Source organism: Chlamydotis macqueenii, chromosome 3 (genome assembly GCF_036417535.1).
Source record: "Chlamydotis macqueenii isolate bChlMac1 chromosome 3, bChlMac1.mat, whole genome shotgun sequence".
In the NCBI taxonomy this organism is placed as follows: Eukaryota; Metazoa; Chordata; class Aves; order Otidiformes; family Otididae; genus Chlamydotis; species Chlamydotis macqueenii.
In genome coordinates, this window is record NC_141558.1 from 3,574,410 (window position 1) to 3,601,944 (window position 27,535).

General features: G+C 49.9%; 1 protein-coding gene and 1 long non-coding RNA gene across 3 annotated transcripts in view; one reads left to right on the forward strand and one right to left on the reverse strand.

Moving 5' to 3' along the window:
• Positions 1-11,197: 11,197 nt before the first annotated feature.
• On the reverse strand, positions 11,198-15,729 carry LOC147601156 (uncharacterized). Of its 2 annotated transcripts, none has more exons than XR_015258192.1 (3): positions 15,608-15,729; positions 13,764-13,900; positions 11,198-11,958 (listed from the first exon to the last, which is right to left on the reverse strand). It is a non-coding gene; the product is annotated as an uncharacterized LOC147601156 (long non-coding RNA). The 2 variants fall into 2 exon arrangements; XR_015258193.1 differs by lacking the exon at positions 15,608-15,729 and adding an exon at positions 14,788-14,910.
• GATA4 (GATA binding protein 4) overlaps positions 15,320-27,535 on the forward strand; it is a 30,310-nt gene continuing 18,094 nt past the window's right edge. Inside the window, exon 1 of the mRNA XM_010123012.2 lies at positions 15,320-15,989. Coding sequence (XP_010121314.2) covers positions 15,464-15,989 — 526 coding nt within the window. The 5' untranslated portion in view covers positions 15,320-15,463. The remainder of the gene's footprint in view (positions 15,990-27,535) is intronic.

Consider the following 27,535-nt stretch of genomic DNA (forward strand, 5'->3'; position numbering starts at 1 on the left):
TTATTATTTAATTTGGCTGGAATGTCTTTCTTTTCTTTTAAGATGAATGAACCTTCTGCTGACAGCAACTCCCTCACTTTTTGCTTTCAAACCAAAACTGACGGGATTCTAGGGGATTTTCTGTTAAAAAAAAAAAAAAATCCCTCCTCATAGTAGAAAGTGTGCTCAGCTGCTGTCATGAACAACTCTCACTAAAACCACAATGTCCTTCTGCAGAAGTTACACTACACAGAGTGGTTGCAGCCCAGAACACACCTGGTCTCTCTTGCTCTGATGAGTTTAGATACCCAGTCCTTCAGACATCCACAGGTTTTGGTAAGGACAACTTCAGAGTGCCTAGGACCAGTCAGCATCCCTGCACCTACCTACCACAATGCGCTGATCAGGAACCAAGGGCTTGGACTTCTTTAAAGTTATGCTGAATCAGACGGTGTGCACCTAGGCCAGTGCCACCCAAGCTCCAGGAAACTCTGCCTCTAAGAAACATAAAATTTGGTACAAGAAACTTCACCATGGTATATGTCGTCCTAAGGCTGAGCGCTTGTTTGCACATCGCCAGAGGATGAGTAGATAACAGCATCACCTGGTGATACCTCCCAAACAACAGGCTCAGCCCTGTCTACCTTCACTCACTCAAGTCTTCCCATGCAAATGTGTGAGGCTACTCACTTAGAATCATAGAATCATAGAATGGTTTGGGTTGGAAGCCCACCCAGTCCAACCCCCCTGCAAGGAGCAGGGACATCTCCAACCACATCAGGTTGCTCAGAGCCCCGGCCAACCTGGCCTGGAATGTTTCCAGGGATGGGGCATCCACCACCTCTCTGGGCAACCTGTTTCAACTGGGATAAGACAAGTTAGCTGTAAATTCAGCTCAAAGCCAAGGCTCACAGTGGTGTGGGCAGTGTGATCTTCACAGCTATGTAGCGCAGAGGGGTTGGCTCGTGTTATTGCTGTCCAGCTTTCCAAGAGGTAACCGCCAGGAAAACTTCAGGGCTTACTTGGTGATGTAGATGAAGATGTAAACAAATGATCATTGGCTAAAAATTACCTCAGTGACAGCTAAGCAGGACTAAACATGTGGATGTCCAGCATTTGCTAGCAAAATTCTTTTTTTAAGCAGGCAGAGTGTGCCTTTACCTCTAGACAAATATCCTCCTGGGCATCAGCATGAGAGCTGAAAGCCCTCCATCTAGCAGAGCACAAGCTGGAGACGTCCAAAACTTTCCTGAGCAACCTTAGATCATCCTGTAAAAAAAATAATACAGTCACTTATTCGTATTTTTTTTATAACTCTGTATGAGCCTGTCCAACTGGCCATTGCCAACGCCTTTATCTCCCTCCTCTTGCCCTTGGAGAGGGCAAGGTACCTCAGCTGACCCAGGAACCACGAAAAGCAGAGCAGCAATCTGCCAACTCGAACAGAAAATACAGCAGGCAGCTAAATATTTTCTTTAGACAAGGCGTGTCGGGGACAACCGGAGCACGGACTTTGCTTCTTCCCGTTGTGTGGATGATGAAGGTTTTCCTTGCTGCAGCAACAGCCCGTGCTCACCAGAAGTAACCTCTGCGTCTTTAAGCGCGTAGTTCGTGGGCTCTGCCAAGCGGACAGGAAATTAATGAAGTTTAAATGAAGAGCTGCTCCCTTTTCTAGCGCTCTGATTATTTCTTTTGATTTAGTATAATCCTGGCAGAGGGCTGCTGATCTAATCACAGGAGCTTGCACTTCATGATCCAATTACTGCCAAGTTTCTGGACATTCGTTCTGCTTTGACGGGAACATTTAAATGTGTGAACTTCGCAGAGGCTGGCTGGCAGCTTTCATCTCTGGGGTCTCGTTTTATTACAGGCCCAGGGAAAATGGGCATAAATTGGTTGTCTCAAAGCATAGCACTGTGGGAGCAGATTTCTTTTCATGGGAAAGCTAGAACCCTTTCATTTTGTGGGGAAAAAAAATTGAAATAGCATGATTTTTCACAGAACAGAACATCTGGTTGACCTTTAGCCGGTCTTGCAACTGTGCAAGGAGCTCCTGGCTCAGCATTGCTTCTAGACAGAGTCTGTGAACCCTGATACCTGGTACTGACTCCTACTCTTACCTACAGGTTTCCACCCCTCTGCCAAACCTGGCTTCAACTAACCGGTAAATTTAAACATTGTCTGGACAAACAGCCCGCACACTCACACAGTTTCGGTTTTAACAAGGAAGATACAAAGATAACACTGAGTCTGTTTTCCAGCAGCCTTCCCCGGCCCAAACTTGCACAAAGTTGGGCTGAGAACTTGGTCTGCCTTGCGAGACAGCATCACCCCGCTGGCTCCCAAAGTCTTCCTTGCGATGCCGCTGCCCCGTGTTTGCTCAAGTCCTCGCATTGTCCCCAACCCTGATAATTCCTCTGGTCAATGTTATTTTCTTATCACCACAGCGGCATTGCCGAGCCATCAGCCCTCCGTGTTTGGCAGGGAGGGCACCAAGCTCTAGCTGCTGATAGACCTATCTATAAGCCCATTTAGGATTGTTTTGATCAATGGCTTAATCTCTGTTTGCACGGTCAAATCCCTCCCTCCCTTGTCTGCAGGCTGGATGCTGGGATGAACGTCCCCTCGACTCGTGCTACCTCAAGAGCCTAGCTACGTGGAGAGCACGTCGCAGCCGAAGATTCACCACTTGCACCCCATGGGTCTTTGTTACCCCTTTTTTAGCAGATGGGCAAGTCAGGTCCCAAGAGAGGTGCAGAGGCCTCTCCAAAATGTCAGGACAATTGGGAATTGAGATAGGATTTCCCAAGCTTTAAGGACATTCTTCTCCTCCGACAACACTGTAAAGGACCAGCCAAGTCAGGGCGTCATTGTACTGACAGTCGAACACAGGAGCCTTGGCCAGAGACACCTTTCCACCTAAAGTCCTGATATCTTTTGAAGACGTGACCATTTGCTTAGCTTTATTTGCCGAGCAACCCTCTTCCAGTCAATGGAGCGGAGATAAGCACATGCAGAGATCTTGATGAGATCAGGATTCATCCGATAGGATGAGAATAGGGTGGTGGAGAAGAAAGAAAAAAAAAAGTAAAAGTAAAAGCTCATTGATGATCCAGGCTCCAAAATAGGCTAAATCTGAAGGACAGAGCTCTCCCCAAATACTTCTCTTATTTTTTTTTCCAAAAATGGCAATGTAAGCTATTTGGGCTCCAGCACTGAATCAGCAGCAGAGAGAAAAAAAAATGAGAGCAGAGGAACAAGAAACTAGGAAAAAAAAAGATAAAAATGGGGAAAAGCTCTATACACTTTCAACTATTTTTTTTTTCAAACATGAGAAATGTGAAATTGGTCAAGAATTAAAAAAAAAAAAATTCCATCACCAACAGAAAATGTTGTCATCCTCCACCACGTGTTTAACATTCGTGGCCAACTTTATAGAAGGGAAGGAAACAAAGCTCGTTTCACAGGAGGAGGACCTGACCTGGAGGCTCAGCTGGACCCACCTGACTTCAGACACTTCTTCAGTGTTTAAGTTATTGTCAGTAACTGATGGAGAGGGACAATTCCTCCACTTGAGAAGCACCCATCTCTCTGAAGTGACTGCAGAGGGACATTAAGCCTACACAATTTTCCCCAATTGGCCACAACATCCTCAGCTGCATCAAGTAAACTATAACAGGCTTGGTTTATGGCCAGGTGGCCACATCCATCCTATTAAACTCCAGCTTCCAACTCAGAGTGGCAACAGCCTCTCCTAGGAGACATTCTAACTCAAAAACTAGCAGGTGACCCTTAGCAGAGAAATCATCCTCCCAGTCAATAGCAGAACAAAGGGGACTCACAGCTGTTCGCTGCCACCATCTCCCACGTTTGGTGGGACTCCACCAGCTTCAGTCTATGGGCCCCCAGAGAAAGGGAAGGGACTAACCTTGGAAGATAAGGGGTCTGACTTTGTCTTGCTTTCACCAGCTGCACCTCAGCCACAGTCCCCGCTTGCACTAGATGTGCATGACTTGATCTGATCCTGCTGAGATGAGGATGAAAGCGTGACATCCATTTTGCAATTCACAGGAGCTCCCTGGACAGCAGAGGAAAGGAACGGATCAGGAGGTAGATTTACATTAGATATAAGGAAGAATTTTTTTTGTAATAGGCTAGTGAGGCACTGTCCCAGGTTGCCCAGAGAGGCGGTGGATGCCCCATCCCTGGAAACATTCCAGGCCAGGTTGGCCGGGGCTCTGAGCAACCTGATGTGGTTGGAGACGTCCCTGCTCCTTGCAGGGGGGTTGGGCTGGATGGGCTTTAAAGGTCCCTTCCAATCCAACTGCTCTATGATTCTGTGCTAGAAATGTGCATTCAACGCAAACGAGTGAGAAAAAAATCATTGGAGACTTCTCTGTTATCCTGGTATTTGTGGTAGAGAGCTGCGGCTCTCGTATTTTTATTTTCCCCATTTATTTTCCATGGAAGATGAAAAGCCAGGAAATAAATAGTTAAATAAAAAAGGCCCTGTTGGGTGGTTTTTTTTTTATTTTATTTTTGTGTCTGGTTTTTGCCTGCAATGATATAAAATGTAACATCTTTTGCCCATTCTGTGTTTTTCCCACTGCACGCTGTTAGCAGTCAAGGCTTTTTAGACTTGCAGGCATGCAATAAGAAGATTGAATTTTTAAAATGTTCTTTATTCTCCACACAAAACCCAAAAAAAGAAGTCCGGAAAGAAGGAATACATTTTTACCGCAAGCTAAGGAAAATATTTCAATTTTTTTTCAGCTATAATTAATAAAGCCCATCTGAACTCATGCTCCCATTGTGTTGTCATTTCAAGAACAGAACTTCAACACTAAACGTAGCTGAAAACAACTACAAATGTTTAAACTTCTTGCTCATAGCCATTCAATCCTAGTTTTTCTTTTTGTTGAGTTTAAACAGCAATGCATCCAGAAATGTCTTCAAATCTTCTTAAAACAAGCGAACCAACCAAAACCAAACCAAAACCCCCAAACTGAAAGTGAAATTCAATTAAATTTAAAAAAAAAAAAGAACAAAACTATTACTCTTCAGAGCTTTGTTCAGCCAGAAACAAAAAGTATTGAACCTTCCAGTTGCTGATTTTGTATTTCTGCCTCTTCCAGTTGAGGAGGATTTTCCACTGAATAAAAAAAAATGCATTTCCTAATCAGTTCTACTTCTGACGTGTGTTTTTTCTGGAGTGAACATTAGACGTAGAGCTCTATCGCAGTCTGTACGAAAAGGTTCTAAAAATTGTCCTTTTTGCATGTCAGAAGAAGACAGTAAATCAAAAAGTGCATATTTTGCAGAGCAGCCCTCTGTGGGTGCACGCAGCCATTTCCCCGCGGCGGTTTGCGTATCTTTGGGTGTTAACAACTGGAATATGCTCAGATGCCTCCGATGTCCCGCTGGCATTACAGTGAGACTCCACAGCTGTTCTGCCAAAAAATACGTAATCCTGTGTTAAGGCATGGGACTTAGTAGTCTCTGAGAGACGGGTCCTGTCCTGGATCTGCTATCCCCCACGAGCCTTTTAATCATCCTTTCCCTTGTCTTCCCAGATAATAAGATTTACCTACCCCGCAGTGTTGTTATTAGGCTTAACTTGGGAATCTTTACAAAGTGCCTGGGGATCCTTCATTAAAAAAAAAAAGAAAAGAAAAAGAAAATAAAAAAGAAAAATATATGATCCAGCCTGATTTTGCTCTCATACGGCCAAGGAGCGACTCCTGGGGGGCTGCAGCTGATCGGCACAAGCAAGCTCAAGATCAGCTCAGGAGCCATCCTTCATTTCACTCCTTGGGTCCCAGTAAGGGTGACACCGTTGTGACACACGTTTTTTCCAGCCCATGTGAAGACCTGTGCTTTTGTGTCATCTTCACTGTCACGTACGGAAATCAAAGTTTACTTTGTCCTCCCCTTGCTTGAAACGCTGTCAGGACATCTTTTCACCGGCGCAATGTTCCCCTTAGAGTCAACCGTGAAGATGGTGGCCACCTAGACGGGAGAGCAACAGCAGATCTCTGCCTCCACCCAAGACCCCTGAAAGGTCTGGGAACTCTGCTTACCCTAAAAAAAGGTGATGGCTCCCAGGCAAAAGCATATGGACTTTTTTCCCCAAGGACGTCAACTGCTCTAACAAAAGCTACACCCTCTCCCAGCACTCCTGCTCCTACTTTATGACTGGTTTTACCTTATTAGCAAGAATGTCAAGCCAAAGAAATCCCAGACTGGCGATGGGGCGAGAGTCATCCATCCAGTCCCTGCTACCTGGCCAGGGCAGGGCTGAGCCCAAGCTGCTCTCTCCTACGAGCCAAGAGCTGTATACGTCTATATAATCAAAGCACTGTCTGCTCAGCTAGGTGCTCTACAAACTCATACAGCTGCTTGTGCAAGCGCGTCGGGTTTTATCTAAACTTATATCTGTATTTTTTTCCACCTGGAACAATAGATAAATCAACTGATGTGTTGATGGGTTGGTTGACAGACGATAGCTAGAACTACAGAGACATTAAAGTCCAGGCTCCTCCTGCTTCTAACTGGCTTTTTTTTTTTCATTTCCAATAAAAACCTCCAAAACTCAAGCGATGCGTCTCTCCCCCGTCCTACCCTGCCAGCTCCAGCCTTCCTCCTGATTCATAGAATCATAGAACACAGAATGGTTTGGGTGGGAAGGGACCGTTAAAGCCCATCCAGTCCAACCCCCCTGCAAGGAGCAGGGACATCTCCAACCAGATCAGGTTGCTCACAGCCCCGGCCAACCTGGCCTGGAATGTTTCCAGGGATGGGGCATCCACCGCCTCTCTGGGCAACCTGGGCCAGTGTTCTACCACCCTCATGATTTGTATGATGCATGAAAAGCCTGCGGTGCGTCAGTCTCCAAACGCGTTGCCTATCAGATATTACTGTTTGTTAACAATATCAACACCGTATTAATAATCTAAGAATGAAGTCTAATTAGATATAAACTTGCCAGTATACCTGAGTATTCTTTCCATGGTGTGGAAAGCGTGTTGGAGTTTTGCCTAACGATAACAAAATCATTTCACGATAAAATGAACTTCCACGTTGCGGTCCCTTTTACAATTACAGCGTGCTGTGGATTTTGGTTTGGTTTTTTTTTTTTTTTTTACAGATGACAAAATGCCACCTTCACCCAAGATTTTCCATCCTGGACAGCACTCCCAGGTCAATGTGAAGCTGCAAAGCTGCTTGCCGAGTTTGACAGCTGAAGCCAGGCTGGGTTTTAGCAGATCTGACGCATCAGCGATATTAACACTGGTGATATTTTTATTTTCCGTACAAATCCAAAAGAGGAGGAGCAGAAGAGTGAGCAGGTTCTTCTCCGTGGCAAAGGGAAGTGGGCAGCTTTATTTGCTCAGCCGTAGGAATCTCAGCGGCATAGTCTGAATTCCTCCCGCTGCGAGCCAAGCCGGGGAAGGTTGCAGCACTCGCTTGGCTGGAGAAGAGCGGTGCGAGAGGTGCTCCGAGTGGGGTTTTGGTGGGATATTTCTGGGAAGTTAGATGGACCGGTCATTAGGAAAGAAGAAGATGCCCATGAGGTTGCCTCAACTCTAGGAATTGTTGTGTAGGTCATATGGAAATTAGATATAATCCGGCTGGAAGAGGTTGGAGATTCATGACTGTATTAGCACCAGCTCTGCTTATCCAGCCTCTGATCGTAAATATCTCCACGGATCCAAGTCCATCCCACCTGCAGTTCTCCTAAGCCCTCTCAGGATGCCTGAGGCTTTCAGGTCCCCGATTCCCACAGGAGTTTCCCCCAGGGTCCCGAGCCCAGGGGATCCAGCTGTGACAGATCCAGGTGAGGAGAGGAAGATTCCCAGAATGCTCCCAGCTGCCTCCAGTGCCCTTTGCTGGAGGACACCGTCAACCTGAGATCACCCACTCACCCTGAGCCAGAGGGGTTTTTTTCCTCGTTGAAAAACACTGAACACTTTAATACCTTTTTTTTTCAAGGTTTCCATTTTTAAATTGTCAATATTTTGTGGGTTTTGACCAGCAATCTAGTTCAAGGTCAAACCAACCTCCCACATTCCCAGTCCTGCCAGCATGTGAAACCCTGCTCGTCCTTCGCTCGTGTGAGAGTGTCTCATGTGGATTTGGCACTTGGAGCATCACTACGAAAAACAACTGCTTGGCTTTGTTTTCTCACTTTTGGTTTTTTGGTTTTTTTTTCCCCTCCAGAATAGGTGGATTAATTCAAACCCACGCAACCCCTTGATGTGTCAGTGCAGAGAAATGATTTTTCAGCCCAGAAGGAAATCAGTGATGATTCCTCCATCCTGACACCACATCTGCCATCCAGGGGCGGAGGATTTGGGTCAGGATTGACCCTTGCCCATCATATCCAACCCCGCCGCTGCAGTTCCCACAGCCCAGGGCCCGGTGCTGGATGCTCGGAGGAGGAGTAAGGGAATCCCCTCTGGGTCCAGCCCTTCCCTTCCCGGCGGCGACGGGGCTGGCCAGGGCCCTGACCCCAGCGCCGAGGAGTCTGGAGCGGAGCTGGAGGCCTCCGCTCCCCGCCATCAACCCACACCTCATCAATAGGGGCTGACAGCCGCGGCCTCGCCGCCCCGACGGCACCGCTGACGGCACGGCACGGCTTGGCACGGCCGAGAGTCGGGGATGCAGGCAGGCAGCCCCCCAAGTTGGGGTTGCAGGCTGAGCCGGGGGTTCAAGGTGCAGGCAGCCCCATCGATCCGGGCTCTACGGAGAATGATGGTTTTGGGATACGGGCAGCTCCGTGGGGTGGAGCACAGGTGGGGCTGTGGGTCTGGGTGCAGGCAGACCTGAGGGTCCAGGCAGGCATGGATCTGGTGGGGGGACTGGAATGGATTTAAGGATATATGGATATATGGATAAATGAATAGATGGATATTTGGATATATGGATAAATGGGTAGACAGACATATGGATATATGGATAAATTGATAAAAAGGTAGATGGATATATGGATAAATTGATAAAAAGTTAGGTGGATACATGGATATATGGATACATGGATAGACAGATATATGGATATATGGATAAACGGACAAATGGGTAGATGGATATATGGATAAATTGATAATTGGGTAGATGAATGTATGGATATATGGATAAATGGGTAGATAGATATATGAACATATGGATAAATGGACAAATGGGTAGATGATACTTGGATACATGGATACAAAGATATGAGGATAAATGGATAAATGGATAGATGGACAAATGGGTAGCTGGATAGGTGGATAGATGGATAGGTGGTGATACTGACTGAGGTTTTGCACTGCCAGGACTCCAACCCACACATTTCCAGCCGTCTCGGTGCTCTGCCCGGCGCAGGAAGTTTTCCCAGCCTCTCTGACACAGGAAGGGGCTTTCCATCACCGCTGCCGTCGCTGTCAGACACGAGTGGCTTGGGCCTGAGCCGCTGGCCGGTACCCACCATCCAGGAAGGTGGTTTCACAGCAGCGTGGTGACAGCGTACTGCGGGGGTGCTCCACACGTGCAGTTTTCTTGTCATTACGTCAAAGCTAATGACAACAAACTCGCGCGTGGGGATGGCGGTGCGACGGGTGACGCACCCCCATTCACCTCAGCGGGTTCCCCCCGGCTCTGCGGCGATGCTTAACCATTCATCCCCACGCCAGCGGCCCCGGAGGGTCCCCCCCACCCACTGGTGACGTGCATCCGCAGGGTCCCACGCACCCATTCATCACGTCATGGGTGGCAGCGGCACAGCCCCTCTCTGCCGGGGAAGCCCACGCTTTGTTGATTGAGAGGAAAATGTTGGAAATGTGGAGTCCTGAGACTTTAGGCTGGTTTTGGCAGTAAAGCTGAACAGGAGCACAGGATGCTGCCCCGTACTCTATTTTCAGTGCCCACCCTGGGACACTTTTGTGTCTGCCACACGCACGCAGTGGCACAGACACGGGTGGCATCATGAAAGGGCACTAATATTTGCATCCTGTATTCCCTCTTTCCCTAAAGATGCCGGTTCTGGGTGAGTGTCAGATCCCAACTCTCCCCAAATCACCCCGGCACTGACCCTCAGCGCTCAGCCTCTCTCCCCTCCTGCTGCCTCAGAGCACCACGCACTGCTCCACGCACCTCCGCACCCATGGCTTTGTCCTTGGGGAATTCATTTGTATTTATTTCCATTGGGGAAAAAAAAAAAAAAAGAAGGAAAATAAAAAAGAAAGGAAAAAATAAAAAGCAATAATATAATATTTGGGAGCAGAGGGGGGAGCCAAAAAGGATTTGACAAGGCCCCTGGAGCATCACTGAGTTGTGATGCGTTTTGGACACCCTGCTCCCAAGCAGTTCTACCTGGCCTTTAGTGGGGGGGGGGGGGGAATGTAATTCTGGGGGGTGGTGGCATTTTAGGACCGCTGTCATCCTGTAAACAGATGTGACGTTTGTTTAGGAAAGTGTCTCTGAAAGTGCGACAAGAGATTCTGATAAGCCATGGTGGGGGGACGGGAGGGTGGTGGTAGCCAAAGCAGGGGCCCCCCCAGCTCTGACACTTCCCGTGGTTGGAGGGGCAGTTTTCTCACTGGTTCCCCCCAACACACACAGAGCTGTGGGGTTTCCTTGGGCCGGGACACCCCAAAATGTGTCCTTGGGCAGGGGTGCAAGGCTAATTGTGGCGGGGGGGGGCAGAGCAGGATTAGTCCCCGGAGAGGGGGAGCGGCCCCCTCCACCGGGGTTGGATGCTTGGGGGTCTCCCCTCTCCGTGTCGCCCTCGGGGCGGCCAATGCCCTCGCGCAGCCCAGAAACCCCCCCAAAACACCGACCCCTCCCAGGCTGCCAGCCCCGGCATGGGATAAATAAAATATTAAAAAAAAAAAAAATAGTTCAAAAAGCCCCATACATCCTTGGCACAGCAGCCGCCGGCGGCGTTTATCCCTTTTACTCTGCTAAACCCGCACTTGCCTGCTGATTTTTTTCCATTTTTTTTAACGTTTTTTTTTGTGACTCTTTAAAAATTCAATTTTCAGCACAGTCCCGCGGAGAAATTTTAAATAAATTTTCCCCCTCTCTCTCTCTCCTCAGCTCTAGTTCCTATTTTTTTTTTTATTATTATTTTTAGTCACTGCAACTCGCGAGTGCATCTATCAACACCCGGAGCTTTAACTCTAAAACCGCCGCGGAATTAACTTCGATGCAGGAGGCGAAAAAAAAAAAAAAAGAAAGAAAAAGGCATCGCATCGATTTATTTCCTCCCTGGGGGCGAAGAAGGGGCTGGAAAGGAGAGTGGAAAAGCCGAAGTTTGTTCCGCAGGGTTATTTTCAGCCAGATTTCGTTAAGCGCTGTAATCGCAGGGAAAAAAAAAAAAAAAAAACCTCCTCCGAGTGCAGAGCAGTGATTTTTTTTTTTTTCTCTCTTCTGGCTGCGCTCTGCTCTGTTCCATCCTCCGCTTTTTTTTTTTTTTTCGGGCTAAAAAGTGTCCGAAATCCATCCTCTCCCTCTCGGCTCTTCGTTTGCGCCAGGCCGGGGCTCAGCTCCTCAAGGCATTTTTTTTTTTGGGGTGCTCGCACCCACCCGAGACGCGATGCTCGGCACTAAGGACCGGTATTTCCCCGCTGAAAGAGGCTGAATCCGGCCATTTTGGGGGTGAAAAATCCACGAGATTTTTTTTTTTTAGTGCTTTTGGTTTTTTTTTTTTCCTGGAAGAGGCAAAGCCAAGACAGGTCCTTGAAATCTTTTCTGCGGGTCTTTAAACCGGTTATAATTGGAATTTTTGCTTGAGGTTTTTTTTTTTTGGTTGTTTGGGTTTGTTTGTGTTTTTTGGTTTTTTGGGTTTTGGTTTTTTTTTTTTTAGGAAAGCGCTGAGATTCAGTAGGAATTCAACGAAGCTTCAGCAAAGCGCTGCTTTGGTAGAGAAAATCACCAGGGATTTTTCAAGGCGTGGAGAGGGAGATGCGTGTCCAAAACCCTGCACATCTGGATAGGCAGCTGCTTTGGGGAAGGGAAAAAGTAAAAAAAAAAAAAAGAAAAAAAAAGACATCGATATATTTAATTCTCCCTTTTTTCTCTGCATAATTATATTTTTATTATACATTTATCATCACATACATATTTCCCCCGTGTCCTTAAAGTATAAATACCTGCACTATTGCCTGGATTTCTCCGTGCTGGATTTACGGAGCTGTAATTTGATTTCTATTCGCGCCTACAACCGCCTCGGTGCCTGTATCTGCGTCTTTGCCCGGATTTAGCTCTATCTCCCTTTTTAGCCTCCGAGGTGCACACACGGCCCCCCTTTTTGGGGTTTCCCAGCCACAGAATCCCTGTACCCCCCCCCACCCCCCAGAGTAACAGGGGGGCTGCGGGTGGCTCCTTCTACAATAAATCGCTTTCTTTCCCCCTTCTTTTTTTTTTTTTTATTTTCCTGCTCCCTCTGCCACGGAGGGAGCCAGAGATTTTTCATTTCCTCAGAGAATTTTTTATTTCCAAGACCAAAAAGCCACTGCCACCCCCCCCCACCCCCAAGGTGGGTAAGACCCCCAAATTTCCAAAGGGAACCCTGGAGCTGAGGTGTAGGGAATATTAAGGGTGTGAGCGTTATTCCCGGGACCCTGAGGACCACCCCCCACCCCCTCCCCCAGTGGTTTTCACAAGCTGGAAGCACCCCAGGGTGAAATGATCCCCTGGAAGAGGGGGGGGGAGGGGGGAGCCGAGCCCACTCGTGGGCTCGGCGCCCAATGGGGACCCCACGTCGCAGTGGGGTGCAGGTCCCTGGACCCTTCACCTTGAGACCCTGCAGCCTGTGCGATGCACGGGGGGGGCGGGGGGAGGGCAAGGGATGGGTGTCCAGTTTGGAGGTGGGCACCCTAAATCAGGCTGGGGTGCAGGGGAGAGAGGCCGTGGACCGTGAGGGATTTGGGGCAAACACCCAGCAAACACCCCGTATTTTTTCTGGGGCACGGGTGTCCCTGCGGGTGCGTGGGGAGGTGTGGGGCAGGGCTGCCCGTCTGGACTTTGCCTGCAGCGTGGGGCCGTGCCCGAAGTGGCAGATTAATTTTAGTATTTTATTCCTTTTCTTTTTTTTTTTTTTTTTTTTCCACAGCAAGGAAACTTGGCGCCCGGCTGATGGTGCAACAGATATCACCCCCCCTCGCCCCCCCCCAACCCTTTACCCTCCCCAACCTCTTTCCTCCCATCGCCGCCCACTTCCACGTGACGTGGGCAAACCAGTCAGCGAGTGGGACTGGGGAATCTAGCCTTACTGGGGAGCAAAGCTGGGGGGGTTGGGGGGGGGTCAAACAGAGGCCTGTTGCCCCTAAACCCCCCCTGAGACGCAGAAGCCGCCCTCCGCCTGCCCCACGGCAAGGGGGTGTCCTGCCCCACGGTCGCGGCCCCTTCCACCCCTTGCCCCCCCCCCAGCACCAAGGTGGGTAGCGCTGCTCTGTCCCCTCGCTCCTCTTCCTCGCTGTCACGCCGGGATCCACGGGCCTGCCCTGAAAGCTTCCTCCTATTGTCCCCTCGGGCTTGAAAACGGACTCAATTTTGCTTTTTTTGAGCTGATTTTTTTTTTTTTTTTAAATTATCACTCTCACTATTTTTAAGCCAGGAGGGGAATTCACTCCTTCTTCCCCACCTGTGGATCCTGCTCCTTTTTGGGAAAATCCTGTGGAAATGCTCTAGGCCGGTTACACGCACCCGAACCCCACCATTCCCCCATCCCGTGGGTTTTGGGGTGAAGCAGAGCTCCCTTCAATCCTTTTTTATTTTTTTTCCCAGCTCGCTTCCATCCTTACCCCTTCCCAACGCTGCCTCCGGCTTCTCCCCCTTCCCTCGGCCGCTCGCTGGTCTCCCGCTGTTCTGCCCGGTATCCGTCCTTATCTCCCGGTTATCTCTTCTGCTGCTAAATTCAGCCCAGCGGAGGGGGTCCAGCCTGGGGAATTTGCCAGTTAAACCTCAACCAGTCCCAAGAGTTATTTCTCCGGCCGTAATTCCCCCCGCATCCAGCCGTTCCCTGGGTACGCGATGGTTTTCTGGGATCGCTCCCATGATTTGCGGAGAAAACAAGCGGCTGGGATGGTTTCACCCCGCTCCCAGACCCTCCTGGGGAGGGGGATTTCACCCTGCCCCCCCCGTCCACACGTGTTTTGTTTTTTTTTTTTTTTTCTGTGGGGTCTCACCATTGCAATCCACATGCAAGGCCGTAATGGCATCCCACGGCCTGCGCCGTGCCCGAAAACCAGCCCTTCCGCCCCAAACCCACCCCAAGGAGCCCAAATCGGAAACTGAATCCACACTGGGGAGCAAAAAAACCACCCGTGGTGCCCACCCTGCCCCACGGCTCTGGGAAATGCCCTGCCATCCGGCCCCACGGCATGCCCGGTCCTTACTGGGGTCAGCCCACTGTGCTTCCAGCTTCTCGCAGCTCCCCACGCGGGAAGAAGTGGGCGGCGGGGATTAAAAACACCCGCGAGGGGAGAATTTGGGGGGTGCTGCCAGGGGTCTGCCCCCCACACGCCGTCACTCGCAAGTGGGTCCCCGCTCCCCACATGCAAGTGGGTCCGGGCAGCGGTGATGCGGTTAAGCCCCCCCCCCATCCTCTTTTAAGCACCCCTCCACGCGTGGCCAGCATTAGTGGGGTGCGGACACGCGTGGGGCGCGGGCGGGTCAAGCCAGCCTTTCTCCTCCTCCTCCTCCTCCCCGTCTGCCTAATTGAATCCCCCCCTCAGCTCCAGCCTCCGGCTCGCCCCCCCACCCCCCCAGCCCCACATCAAACGCCGGCTCGGGGGCCATTAGCAACTTTTAAAGCACCGGTCCTACCTGCGGGACAAAGGTTTTGGTTTGGGGTTTTTTTTCCTTTTTTTTTTTTCCTTTTTTTTTTTTTTTTCCCCTCCGGGCTTTAGGAGAGAGCATCGCTGTCTCTCACCTTCCAGGGTGTCTCCCCCCTCAACTCTTTTCACCTCTCCCCCCACAGAACTACTCTAACCAAATCATCTCCTCCTCCTCCTCCCGCATCCCCCCGAGGTGTTGTTGGACGGGGCGGGAGGTGGTGGTGGAGGTTGCGGGGGGGGGGGCGAGAAGGAAAGACGGGGTGGAGACTGACCGAAGGTTTTAAGCAGCCCAACCCCATCGTGAAGGGGTGTGTGGGGGGGGCGGGAGGTGATGGATGGAGCCCGGTGGGAGAAGCTAAATCCAGGCGGGAGCTAAAATTTCTCCTCTGGAGAGACCTGGACTTCTTTGCGTGGGGTGTGGAAGCGGCAGCCGGACCTGCTGAAGGTGGGGAAGGTGGGTGGTGGGGAAAGGCGGGGGGGGTTGGAGGAAAATTGTAGACGCTGGTGGTGTTTTGGTTTTGGCTGGAAGGTTGCGCCCACGGGAGATCGCTCCGGCCCGTCGCTCGCCGAAGGGGGAAAGTGGAGCTCGGGGTTTTTTACCCTCTCCCCATCTCTCCGGATTGTGGCCGGGGATCCAGCTGGGGTTTGGGGGGTCCCGTCGCGAGATGTACCAGAGTTTAGCCATGGCAGCTAACCCCGGCCCTCCGGCGTACGAGGGGGCAGGTGGCTTCATGCACAGCGCGGCCGCAGCGTCCCCCGTCTACGTGCCCACCACGAGGGTCACCTCCATGCTCCCCAGCCTGCCTTACCTCCAGAGCAGCGCCTCTTCCCAGCAAGGCAGCCCCGTCTCCAGCCACTCCATCTGGACTCAACCCGGAGCCGAAAGCGTCGCTTACAACCCCGGATCTTCTCACCCTCCCGTGTCACCTCGCTTCTCCTTCTCCACCAGCACCCCTATCCCTGCCACCTCTTCCCGGGAAGCCGCGGCGGCTTACAGCAGCTCCTTGAACCTTTCGGCTAACGGGAGGGAGCAATACAGCCGGGGTTTCGGCAGCTCCTATTCCAGCCCTTACCCGGCCTACATGAGCCCCGAAATGGCCACCACTTGGACTTCTTCACCCTTTGACAGCCCCATGCTCCACAACCTGCAGAGCCGAGGGACGCCCGCCGCCGCCCGGCACGCCAACATAGGTGAGCACGGGCCAGGGTTCGGATAAGGGAGGGAGGGTTTCATCCTGCTTCATTTTTTTTTTGTGCACCCACCCCATTTTGGGTAGGGAGAGGAGGGAGAAATTTGGCATGTTCTGGTAGCAAAACATGGGGGGGGGGGGGTTCCCCATGATGCTGTGGTTGCCCCCCTTGCACATGTACTTTCTCTGCAAAACCTGCTGTTTGAAAATATCCTCCAGGACCACAGTTTCCAAAAAAATAAATATCACTTAAGGTAGGCCCGAAACGGCACGCCAAGGGCCTGCTGTGTCCCCGAAGAGAGATTGAGGGGGTGCCATGGGGACGACGGCGGGGTCTAGGACCACAATGCTCCCTGGCCGAGCAGGCAGCCCCTTCCCCGGCTTCCTTTAGGTGGAAAATGGGGAATTTTTTTCTTGAAAATGAGGAAGTAAAAATTTAGCCTGTGAATCCCAGATCTTCACTTTGGGCTGTTCCATATTACGTCTTTTTTTTATTATTATTATTTTTTGAAAGGTCTATTGGGCTAGAAAAAGTGAAAGTGAAGGGAAATTTGGTGCTGAGGGGGGAAAGACGATGGAGGAGGTGAAAAAGAAATGAGTCTGCATTTATTATTACGCTTTTTGGGGGACTCACAGGCACATTGAGCGGCCCAGCCCTGTATTCCAGTGTCTCCTTGCCCCGAAAAACCTCAGGCCCGATCTCTTGTGCCGATCCCGATTTCGGAGCTTTGCGTTTCATTAAGCGCCCCTGCGTCCTACGACCAGAAATCGGCCCGAATGCTTTAAAATCTATTGCTTTTGTATTTCGTATGGCAGAAGAGGGAGAAAGTGGGAGAGAAACGCATCACGGTTTCATAAACTCTTTTATTCCTCCCCGCCTTCTTCCATGAAGGCATTTCTGTCGGCTTCGAGGTCAGCGTTAACAAAGAAAATGAGGGAAATTTGTCTGCGGATGCGTTTTAAGATTGCGTTCTTTAACCTGGATTTTGGAGGGTAATTTTTCCATCGTGTCTAGCAAGCCTTGCTTTATCTTGAGCATTATTTTAAGACGTGAAAGAAAGGAAAGTTGGGCATCGGCGAATCCTTCTGCTTTGCTTTGGGCGCTATGAAATTCCTTAAAATGGGAACAGATTATCTTTAAGGAGAAAGTTTTGGCCAACCAGGCAATGTTTTTGGGAAGCCCTGAGAAGGTAGAAAGCATAGGGGAAAAAAGCAGGATGAATAAAATAATGAAATAATAATTGACTATTATCAACAAGGACATACTTGCATTCATATTTGACTACCGTGCCATCTCTTCCTTGGGGGAAAAAAAAAAAAAAATCACCTTTTTGCAATGGTCTCAAAAAGGCTCTTAGTAATAAAAATAACTTAAAGCTAAAATAATGCAAATGAAGAACTGTAGTAGCAGAAATACCCGGCAGCTTTTAAGGTGCCGGAGCGAAGTGACTTTGGCATTTCAAGCCCCGCGTTAGGCAGCGGTTTGCGTTGCAGGTCTCGCAGCCAGAGCTGGCCTTTTGGTGACAAAAAAGTGCTTTTTATCAGGGCTCTTAAATAGCACCGGGAAGCTGGGATGCCTTGAGCCAGCCCAGAAAACGTTAGCGGTCGCTAACGAAGGAGGAAGGAGCCGGGACCCCCTTCCATCACCAGGTCCTGATTCGGGTGCTGGATTCACGCTGTCGCCTCCCGTGTTGCCAAAACCAGGGGATTTATTAGCCTGGGTCTAATTACACCTCTGCCTTGAATGTGGAAACAGCACTTGGCTTTAAATAAAAAATGTTGGGTTTATGGTAAAAAAAAAAAACAACCAACATTGCCTCAAATAAAAACTGCTGGAAAGCTGGCGAGTTTTAAATTCAGGATTAAAATGGTTGCGGGGATTTTTTTTCGGAAGGCAGCTCCCCTGGCAAATAGTTTAAGGTCCAGACCTGACCCTTTCTTTCCCTCTTCTCCCCGAATCCGGACGCCGCCACTGCTGGGCTGCTCCCAGCCGGGTCCCTTCTCGATGCTCTGCACAGGCTGCTGGTATCCGGGGGGTTCTTCCAAGCACGTAAAGGCTGGCTGGTGGTTTCTGAGCGGGGAGAAGGGATTTTTGTTTCACGAGCAAAGGTGAAAAGCCTTGATGGGCTGAAAAACTGAGGGCACTGAAAGATTTTGGGGGGGGGGAAACGCCGTTGTGGACTGTACCCATCACAGACCCACTTTAATAAAACATCCGAGCCCGGATAGCATCCGAGCGGTTCCTGGCACGGCGGAGCCCAGACTCCTTCCTTTGCCTTCCCCTAGGACTAAAGATATTTTTATTCTCTGCACGATGAGGAATTTCAAGGTGGAAACGCAATCCTTCGCACCGGGCTGTATTAAATCAAGGAATTTTTGCAGCCTTCTCATTTCCCTCCAGGGATTTTTCTCCCTGGAGAACCATCACTTTTGGATAGTACTAATTGGACAGCACCCCTTGGGATCGTTAGAAGATCAATTATTATCATTTTTTAATAATGAAGACCAAGTCTGTGCAGGTGTAGCTGGATATGCAGGCACAGATACGCAGCCTGCGGAACTGGGCATTTTCTCCCCGCTGTAAAGCAATGCGCTGGGGAAAGAAGTTCAGTGAAACCGTATACAAAGATGATAGAAAACTGAAAAAAAAAAAAGTCAGTAAGATCTTTATTTCTACTAAAAAAAAAAAAAAAAAGATCTTATTTGCTGTTTTCTAATAAGAGGAATTTTGGCCTGGGTTAAAATGTGCCAGTGCGTGTCCGTGGCATAAAGCACCGGGAAGGACGGGTGCACAAATCACATGGGCCTCTTGGAAAAACTGCCCTGGCTGTGAGTTCAAAATGCCAAATTTGGGCTTTTCAGGGTAAGTTTGGCGAATGATTTCGTTACCCTGAAGGGCAAAATCAGACCCTGCGGCCGAGGCCGTGAACTTGCTCCAGGCATTGCCTGGAATGGCGTTAGGCGAATTCCCGACTTAATGAGGCATGGAAAAGGACCGGCTGCAAAGCCCCCTGTCAGGAGACTTCCCTGCCAGTGCCAACAACCTCTCGAAATCTGTCCCAAAATTAGCAGCTTGCCCCTTTCCCCCTTCCCCAGGCGGAGGGGAGCAGGGATGGAGGGCGGCACGGGAGCCCGAGCGCATCCACCCCGCTGCCGCTCGCTGCCTCCTGGATGTTTCCAGGCTGGGGATGGAGGGCCAGATCCTGGTTTGCCATCCCCACGCCCTTACAATTCTCCTTTTTGCAAAAAAAAAAAAAAAAAATCATCAGGATTTTTCTTTTCCTGCACCAGCAGCATCGAGGAGGTTGGGAGTCAATTGGGGCGAGGGGCTGTGGGAATTTCTGACGGGCGCGTTGCATTTTGTTTTTCCAAAGTCGAAATCAGGGCTCCTCAATTCGAGAGCAGCAGCACCTGGGAAGATCAAAGCCTGGAGCAGACGCTGGGTTAGAAAATGTCTTCTCTGCTGCTGGTGGGGGAGAGATTGCGAACCAGATCTTAAGCTTTCCCATGGGGATGCTAAGAGATTTGCCCTGTAGCATCCCCGGGGCCAACATTTCCAGTGACTCATCGGAATTTCTTACAACCTACCAGCAGCCCCTGACCTTCCCCAGGCACCTAAGGACTCCCCGCGGGGCAGCGGGCGGCGAGGGGAGCCCAGCATCTCTGCTGTCCCTGCCCTGGGAGGGATGGGACCGTAGGATGGAGGGACGGGTCCGTAGGATGGAGGGATGGGACCGTAGGATGGAGGGATGGAACCAAAGGATGAGGGATGGGACCATAGGATGGAGAGATGGGACCATAGGACGTGTCTGCATTTTGCACGAGACCCCGACATCCCCCGTCTGCATTTCTCACCTCGGCTCTGCGGGCGGGGAAGGTTGGCCCCGGGGCTTTGTTCGCCTCGGCGGGTTTCAAGCCGCCTTCTCCTCTCCCGCCTAATTTAATTGTCACCGGTCAGTCTGGGATTTGGGATGAAACCCATGGAATGAGGGCATACAAGATCGAGCTCAAACACACAACTGTTTTTAGCCCCCAAGCCTCCAGACAGTGTATTTTAAATTATAAATAAAGCAACAATAAAAATTAAAATATCACCGTCATGGGCATTATATCACTTTCATTAATAATTCAATTCCTTCATTGAAAATTGCACTTTGCTACCAAATAAAATGCATATATTGCATAGAGTAGTATATAATACACTACAAATGCTCATGAATTTTTGTAAAGCACTGAAACTTAAGGCAGTGGATAGTGGCCCTGAATCCAAGACTTTATTAAGCCGGGATTAATTATTTTGCTCCCCCACACACGCACTCGCGTACGTGTCTTTATCCCTGTAACTATAACTGCAATATTTTTTTTTTAGGATACAGCCTCTCTGCGCATTTATTTCCACCAATGTGGGGGGAAAAGAGGTGAAATCCTTGGGAACAGATGAGTGTTTATGGGGCGGTGTTTCCCAAAGGAAATTGGGCCCAATCCTGCCACCTCCGTGCTCTCCTGGAGATGGGGAAACCACGGCTCGGCAGGCAGAGAGGGGCTCCCCAAAACTGGTTATCCCAAATGCAGCCAGGTATTTTGAACGGGCAAACCACCTCAGTCTGAAAAATTAAAGATGCCTTGGAAAAAAAAAAACACCAACAAAAAAAAAAAAATCCCAAACTGGGTGAAAAAGCACCAGTGCAGTGAGGTGAGCAAGCTTTAGTGCCTGAAGGTCAGCTGCCTGTTGCTGCTGGGGAGGGGCTCTTAAAATACAGGTGGAAAAATGCAATTTTAAGGAAAATCCAATTAAAAAAAAAATACGGATAATGTAATCCTGAAACCTGCAGGGACCTTGTTTCTCATCGGCACAGGGCTGAAATTTTTGGTCCTCGAGCCCTGCAGAGCTTCGCAGGCGTAGGGAAAAGGGATGCAAATATAATAAACCTCTTTTTTGGAGGTTTTGTTCCTAAATTCCCTGCCCCGCACGTCAACCTGGTGCGTCCTTCCCTCCTTCCTCTTTCCTTCCTGAAAAGGAGGTGCAGAAATGGGATATTTGGGAATCACCCCCCTGCTCGGCGATGCTCCCGGGGGGCACGGGGCAGAGGAAGGTTGCGGGGGATGCCGCTGAACATCTCGGGTCCTGCGAGGCTTTTGCATCCTTATTAAAAAAAAGACTTAACGAAGCGTCTGCTTCCCATTTGGGGCTCGCCGCCGCCTGCGAAACCAGGATCTGCGTCAAGAGCTTTGACCGCGGCCGGTTTTGCTCACGCTGGGAGGGCAGAGTCAGAAACGCAGATTTCCCCCCCCCCCGCCTTGCGATCCCCAAAGAACGCGGTTACGCTGCCAAAACCCCTCGGTCATCACGGCAAGGTTGGGTTGTTCTGGGTACAGCTTGCTTTTTTTTTTTTTTTTTTTTTGGGGGGGGGGGGAATGAGTGTGATTGTGCCTGAAGGATTGCAGAAAGGGAGGCTGGAAATGTCAAATATTCCCCTTGTAGACAGGTCCCGAATTCACGCTGCTGTCTGGCAGGGAGGTGTAAATACGCTTTTGGTGGGCGAGTGTGAAATGCTGCTTAAATAACCAAGGAAATACGTGAGAACGTGCTCTTCGCCTCCAAAATCAACCCGAATTCTAAAAGCAAATTTCATTATAAGGTTGGATTGAGGTTTTTTTTTCCATTTTGAAGGGGAAAAAAAAAACCCTTTGTGGGGCAAAAACCTTGCAGCTGGCTACGACAACGCCCCGCATTACGGCAAAATATTAAAATCACTCCGGCCTTTACAAGCCTTCCCCACATCATCGGTCACGCTGACCTCTCCAAGCTGTAAATACATCCGTAATGACAAATTAAACCCAATTATCTGCCGTGCCTGAGCAGTGAGGTCTTTCCGCACGGGCGCTTACGCGTGCGTGACAGCGCTTGAAAATAATTCGATCATCGTTGCCTCCGCAGCGGCTGGGACGAGAGGTATTAAAGGCTCTTTTGAAAAAAAAACGCCCGCGTTTCTGCCGTCGTAGGGTCTCGTACGGCAGAAATTGAGGTTGTTTTTTTTTTTTTTCTTGGTAGTTGCTTGAGTTTGCAGCATTCCCCGTGCGATCGCACCCCTTTAGACGCACCAGGCGCTCCGTGCCGATTTCTTTTTCCGTACGACACGCTGGAGCTGGATTTTCTCATCCCCCAAAACAAAACAAAAAAAAAAAAAGCACAGGCGGGCAGGCTCTGGGTTTTCTAGGAAAGAAGGTTCTGGGCAGAGATTTTCCAAGCTGGACGCAGATCTGACCCCGCCATCAGCGCTGAAACGTTTCAGCTTTCAGGTTTTGGCAAGGTCTGGGTTTTAAAGCCAAGTTTGGGGCAGCGTCAACTGGAAGCGAAAATATATTTTTTTTTCTTTTCCGAGAAGTGCCCGGTGATTATTTTATTTGGGTTTTTTTTGGCTTAATTAGGTGGACACCTAAATGTAGGATGCACCCTTTGGTTGTCGGGGGGCAAAGTTGGGTCCTTCCCGCCTCCTTCTGCTGTTTTCTCCGCATTTCTAAGGCCAGTCCTGCTCTTTCACCCAGGCAAGGCTTGCAGGATCAGGCCACCCTGCAAATTATTTGGAGATGTACAGGTCAAAAGTCAGCGGAACATTTCTTTCTCCTTTCTGGAAAGCGGCCACTTGGTTTATAAGTTGCAGCACGAAGGGATTTGCGCTTTTTAAAAAATTATTTGTAGCGACCTGTAAAGCTGGTGAGTCCCTCATTGGAGCCAGCTGGGCTCGAACGGCTCGTGCCAGCCTTGGAGACTCGGAAACTTATTTTATTTGTGAAAGACGGGGAAAAAATAATTCATAGAAAGTCAAGGAAAAGTAAGTTTTCTATTGGCAGCAGAGGTGGGGTGAGGGCAGCCGGATGAGCTACGCAGGGGGGCCGATCTCCTGTCTCTGCCAGGGACTGGTACTGGATGCTTCTGAATCTGGGATAACAAAATCGCTGCCTGGAAATGCTTCCTCCTAATCCTTGGGAATTAGGTCGGTGTCTGCCGGGGGAGCATTTCAGGAGAGGTCCCGCGGTGGGACGCCGCTTGCCTGCTCTTGCTCTCCTTCCTAAAGCTCAGCCGTTCCCAGGCTTCCAGCTGCAGCGCGGTGTTTTTGCGGGGTGTCGGGGTAGGGTTGGGTGCCGGTTGCTGTCAGACTCCCCTTAAAGATTAAAACCTGAGCCCAGCAGAAGAAACCGAGGACAGAGACGGAGCGAGGGGGAGAAGGAGACCATGCCGCTCCCTCGGAGCAAGATTTTGCCAGTTCTTGCTATTTTTTTTTTCCACAGCTCCTGCTTGCACGGTGCTCTGTGGCTGCGCCTAAAAATATTTAAGCACGTTCCAGGTTGTCCTCTGGCCTCGAGGGCCGGGGGAGTGGGCCGTCTCCTTTGGCTCTACAAACATCTCCAAACAGTTTGGGAGACATCTCTCTCTCTCTCGTCTGCTTCTCAGCTACCCGGTCCGGCTCTTGCCAGCCCAGTGTACCTCACTTTTCCTTCGAGCTGCAGCTTCCGGAGTCACGCGTCGGGCTCTGGTTTTGCAGGAAGGGAAAGGAGCAGCTTTTCTGGACAAGAGAAAAGCAGTGAAACCCAGATTCCTATGTGCTGAAAGTCTAGAAGAGACAAAAAAAAAGTAACCTCCTATTTTTTATTTAAACTCCTATGAGTTTCAAGCCAGGCTCTTGGGTTTGCAAGCCAGGGAGCCATCGTTATTTAATATTCAGGGCTTGAAGCGTTGGAGCTGTAGAAAATCAGCGAGGCAGTGAGCCCTAGACATCAAGACTCCTCCGAATGACAAGTTTGGCCCCCAGATGTCTGAGATTGTTTTGGGAAGGGAGCGCTGGCCCCTGGGGCTGGCTGCTTGGGGGCCTGGGTGCTGGGAAGGACGCGGAGTTGGGACATGTCATGGTGGTGTGGAGCAGGAGAGAGGCAGCTAGCTTGGGTGGGATGTCTTCTCCGCACGTTCCCCTGGGCTGGGAGGATGCCCCAGATCCTGGGTACGACCAAGGCTTTTCTCCACATTTGGTCCTTCAATGGAGCAGATCATCGACGCTGTGATTTACTCTGACCCTCTGGATGTGAAGATCTGTCCCTGAGGGTTTTCTGAGATCTCAAGACCATAAGCAGGAGGGTGAAATCCCCCTCGCACCCCCTTCCCTTTGCCCCGCTGCCTCCCCTCCCCAACCATTCCCATTCCTAAACCAACATCCCAGTCAGACTCTGTCACCTCCCTTCCCGCAAAATCAATAACAACGGGTGAGCAGGTTAATTATAATCACAGAATAAACGCCGCGGTCTCAAAGTTCACTCAACTTCAGCAGCGTTTCAAAACGAGCGGACGACGCCAAGGAACTTTCATTGATTCCCCCGGGGCAGGTGTGGGAGTTTGAACCTGTCCCCAAGCTGATCTTGAATCAAGACCTACTCAATTTTCTTCCTTATCTCGACTTTCGCCTATCTTATAATGCCTGTTATTTTAGATAAAAAGTCCAATCAATTGAGTTAGAAAAACTGCAAGTTATATGTTGCCCTGATAAGTTCGGTACCTGCCGTTTTATCGGCCTGGCCTGCAGTTTTCCGCGCGAGCTGACCTTTGCAGATGCTTTATCGGCGGCCGGGAGAATCGCTCCGTCCTCCCGCCCCGCTCGGGGGCTGAGTTGACTTAACGTTCAGAATAACTAATAAAAGGGGAAAAGAGCAGGGCCAGGGGTTAGACAAACTGACTGTCCCCTTACAACGCGATGAACTGTAGTAAACACCTTTTTTGTTTGTCTCTGGCTGGCGTCCCGTAGGGAGGCCAGGATCTGGCCTCATTTATTTTGGTGTAACTCCTCCGAGTGGTATTTATCAGTGTAACACCTCCGAACTGGAGTCAGAGCCTGTGTCCAAATTAATGAGCTGAGGAAAAGTGGGGCAGGGGGTTGGATACGCACAAAAATGTATGTTTTTAGAGATGTATGTATATACACACACATGCATAATACACACACACATGATAACAATAATACAGTTAATCGTATTCCTATAAGCAGGATTTTGCATTTGGCTTGGATAATGTCTTTCCTTCTCAGGCCAGGAAAAAAAAAAAACAAAACAACCCACCTTTGATTTTCTGGAGTTGCGGAAACGCAGGTTGGAAGATCTCTAGTCCAACCTCCTGCTTGAAGGAGGACAACCACTAGCACAAGCTGAGGTCAGCTGTGGCTTTGCCTGGATGAGGTTTGGAAATGCCCAGGAATGGAAATTCCCCCACCTCTCTGGGTACTCAATCCACCTCCTAATGAAAATGCTTTTCCTAATTCCCAGCTTGTGGTTTCTGCTGCGTCCCCTTGTGCCTTCTCCCACTCTTGAGAAGAATTTGGCTCTCTTGTCTGCATACATCTGCCTAGCTTCTCCCTGATGTCTTTGTAATGATCCCAGACAACACCAGTTTCCCATGGCCCACAGCTGGCCCTGGCTTTGGTCCACCTGGGTGCTGGTAGTCACCTCTACAGACAGACAGACAGTCACCATCAGACAAACAGGTGCTCCAATAGGACACACAACCACAAACCAGTGGGTTCCCAAGGTTTAAGGAATTTCAGGTCATAGAATCATAGAATCATAGAATCATTTAGGCTGGAAAAGACCTTTAAGATCATCAAGTCCAGCTGTAAACTGCCAAGCCCTCTACTAAACCATGTCCCTAAGTGCCACATCATCCGCTGCTCTGCAGGAGCCTGAGCGGGCCAAGAGCACGTGAAGGCTGTTTCACGCTTGATGATGAACTAGTGCCAGATGCCAGCCATGGGAACCAAACAGACCATGCTCTTCAGTCATTAGCACAGTCCCTGGCACTGTATGAGCACAGACCATCTCAGTCTGACCCAAGCATCTACTGGTGCGGGTCCTGGGAAGCATTTTGGACGTGGCCACTGTAGATCGGGATCCGAGAGAGTCTGAGCGTGGCCAGACTCTGCTAGCTGGGCTTAGGATCAGGGTTCACCAGTTACCCAGTAGCCATAAGGCCAGTTCCCATGGCTCAGCCGTGGAGCTGTAGCTTGGCATGCTTCCTTAGCACACCTGCTTCTGGTCCCCTGTGGGTACACCAAACACAGCTGCACGTTGGAGATGATCCATTGCCTGCGCCCAACTCAGAAACAGCTGCCCAGGTGGGATCATGGCATTGCAAATCCCAAGCTTTTCTGATCCTCTAGATTTTCTTCCCCACCATCCCTTTCCTTGCAGTCATCGAAGGAGAGCCTCTGCTTTTGAAGATGGGACATATTTCATATCCATTTGAAGACGGGACATATTTCAAGGAGGATAACGCTGTAGCTGTTTTTCCTTTGTCAGAAGAGAGAAAGACCATTTCCAGGTGCCTCCTGCCAAGCAGACCCCAGGCTGTCGATGGCCCCATCCTGGCCATTCCCTGGGCTCTCCTTGCTAATCTAAGATTTGTTAGAAAATATTTGGACAGTCGATAAGCAGAGGAATCTCCTGTTTATCAGAAGAGCCTCAGATATTTACAAGTGTACGAATTGTAAGTAGGAGTAAAAGAGGGGAGGTCACCTTGGTGGGTGGGATCAGGTGTGCATCCCAGCAAAAGAAAGCAGACCTTGGAGTTCTCTCACGCACAACTTGACATGTCGTCAGCAGAAGTTGCTGTAGGACGCCACATTGCTATCAAAGGGGTGGCCAGCATATGCTCGGACCAAAAGCACCCTACATCCTCAGGGATGTTTGCATCCCTGTCTCCCATGTACCTTTTGGATGTGGGACACGGTATACCTTCAGTGTGTGGATTGACAGGCTCTCCGCTCATTTCTAGTACAACCATTGGGCTTGACGGCTTGGGCTCTGATGGTTCTGGTGTGCTGGAGAGTTGTTAGTGCTTTTCCAGGCAACCAGGTTGGCCAGTCCCCCAGAACCATCTCCTTCCCAAAACAGGCAGTTTGTTTGAATCTGCTTTAGAGGAATCCAGCCTGTTTCCACCCACCCTTCTTCCATCCACCGCTTGTCTCCACATGAATGACTGTGGCCTTTGAAAGTTGTCTTGTTGCCCACCTCCAGTGAGGCAGGGAAGAGCCTTTGCTCCTTGTCTCGAGGGAAGAGCAGCGTCGCAAGATGAAAAGCCTTGCTCAAGGCAAGCCTATTGCAGAGCCAAGACTGAACTCAGATCCAGGCCCAAGATTTGACCAGCCTTCCCGTCGTGTCCCTCTTGCACACGATCTCAGCTGGTCCCTTGGCTGCTTCTACCTCCACTGTCCTTCAAAAGGGGGAAAACATATTGACAAAGGAAAGGAGTATTCCTGGCTGTTGGCAATGGTGTGTGCCATAGACCTTGGCTTGCCGCAGGCAGAGGAGGGAGCTTTGCAGGGGAGGGACGCAATGTTCTCTTCGCCTTGACGTGAAACACTTGGCCTGGGAAGGGTTGTACTGGGAACAATCTCGCTGCAGTGTTTCATGGAGCAAGGAGAAGATTTCTTTGCCTTTTCAAAAGCAGCAGCCAGATTGTAAGTTGAATGTTTCCCAGTCAATAAGTAGAGCCTTTAGGTCTGCAGGGGG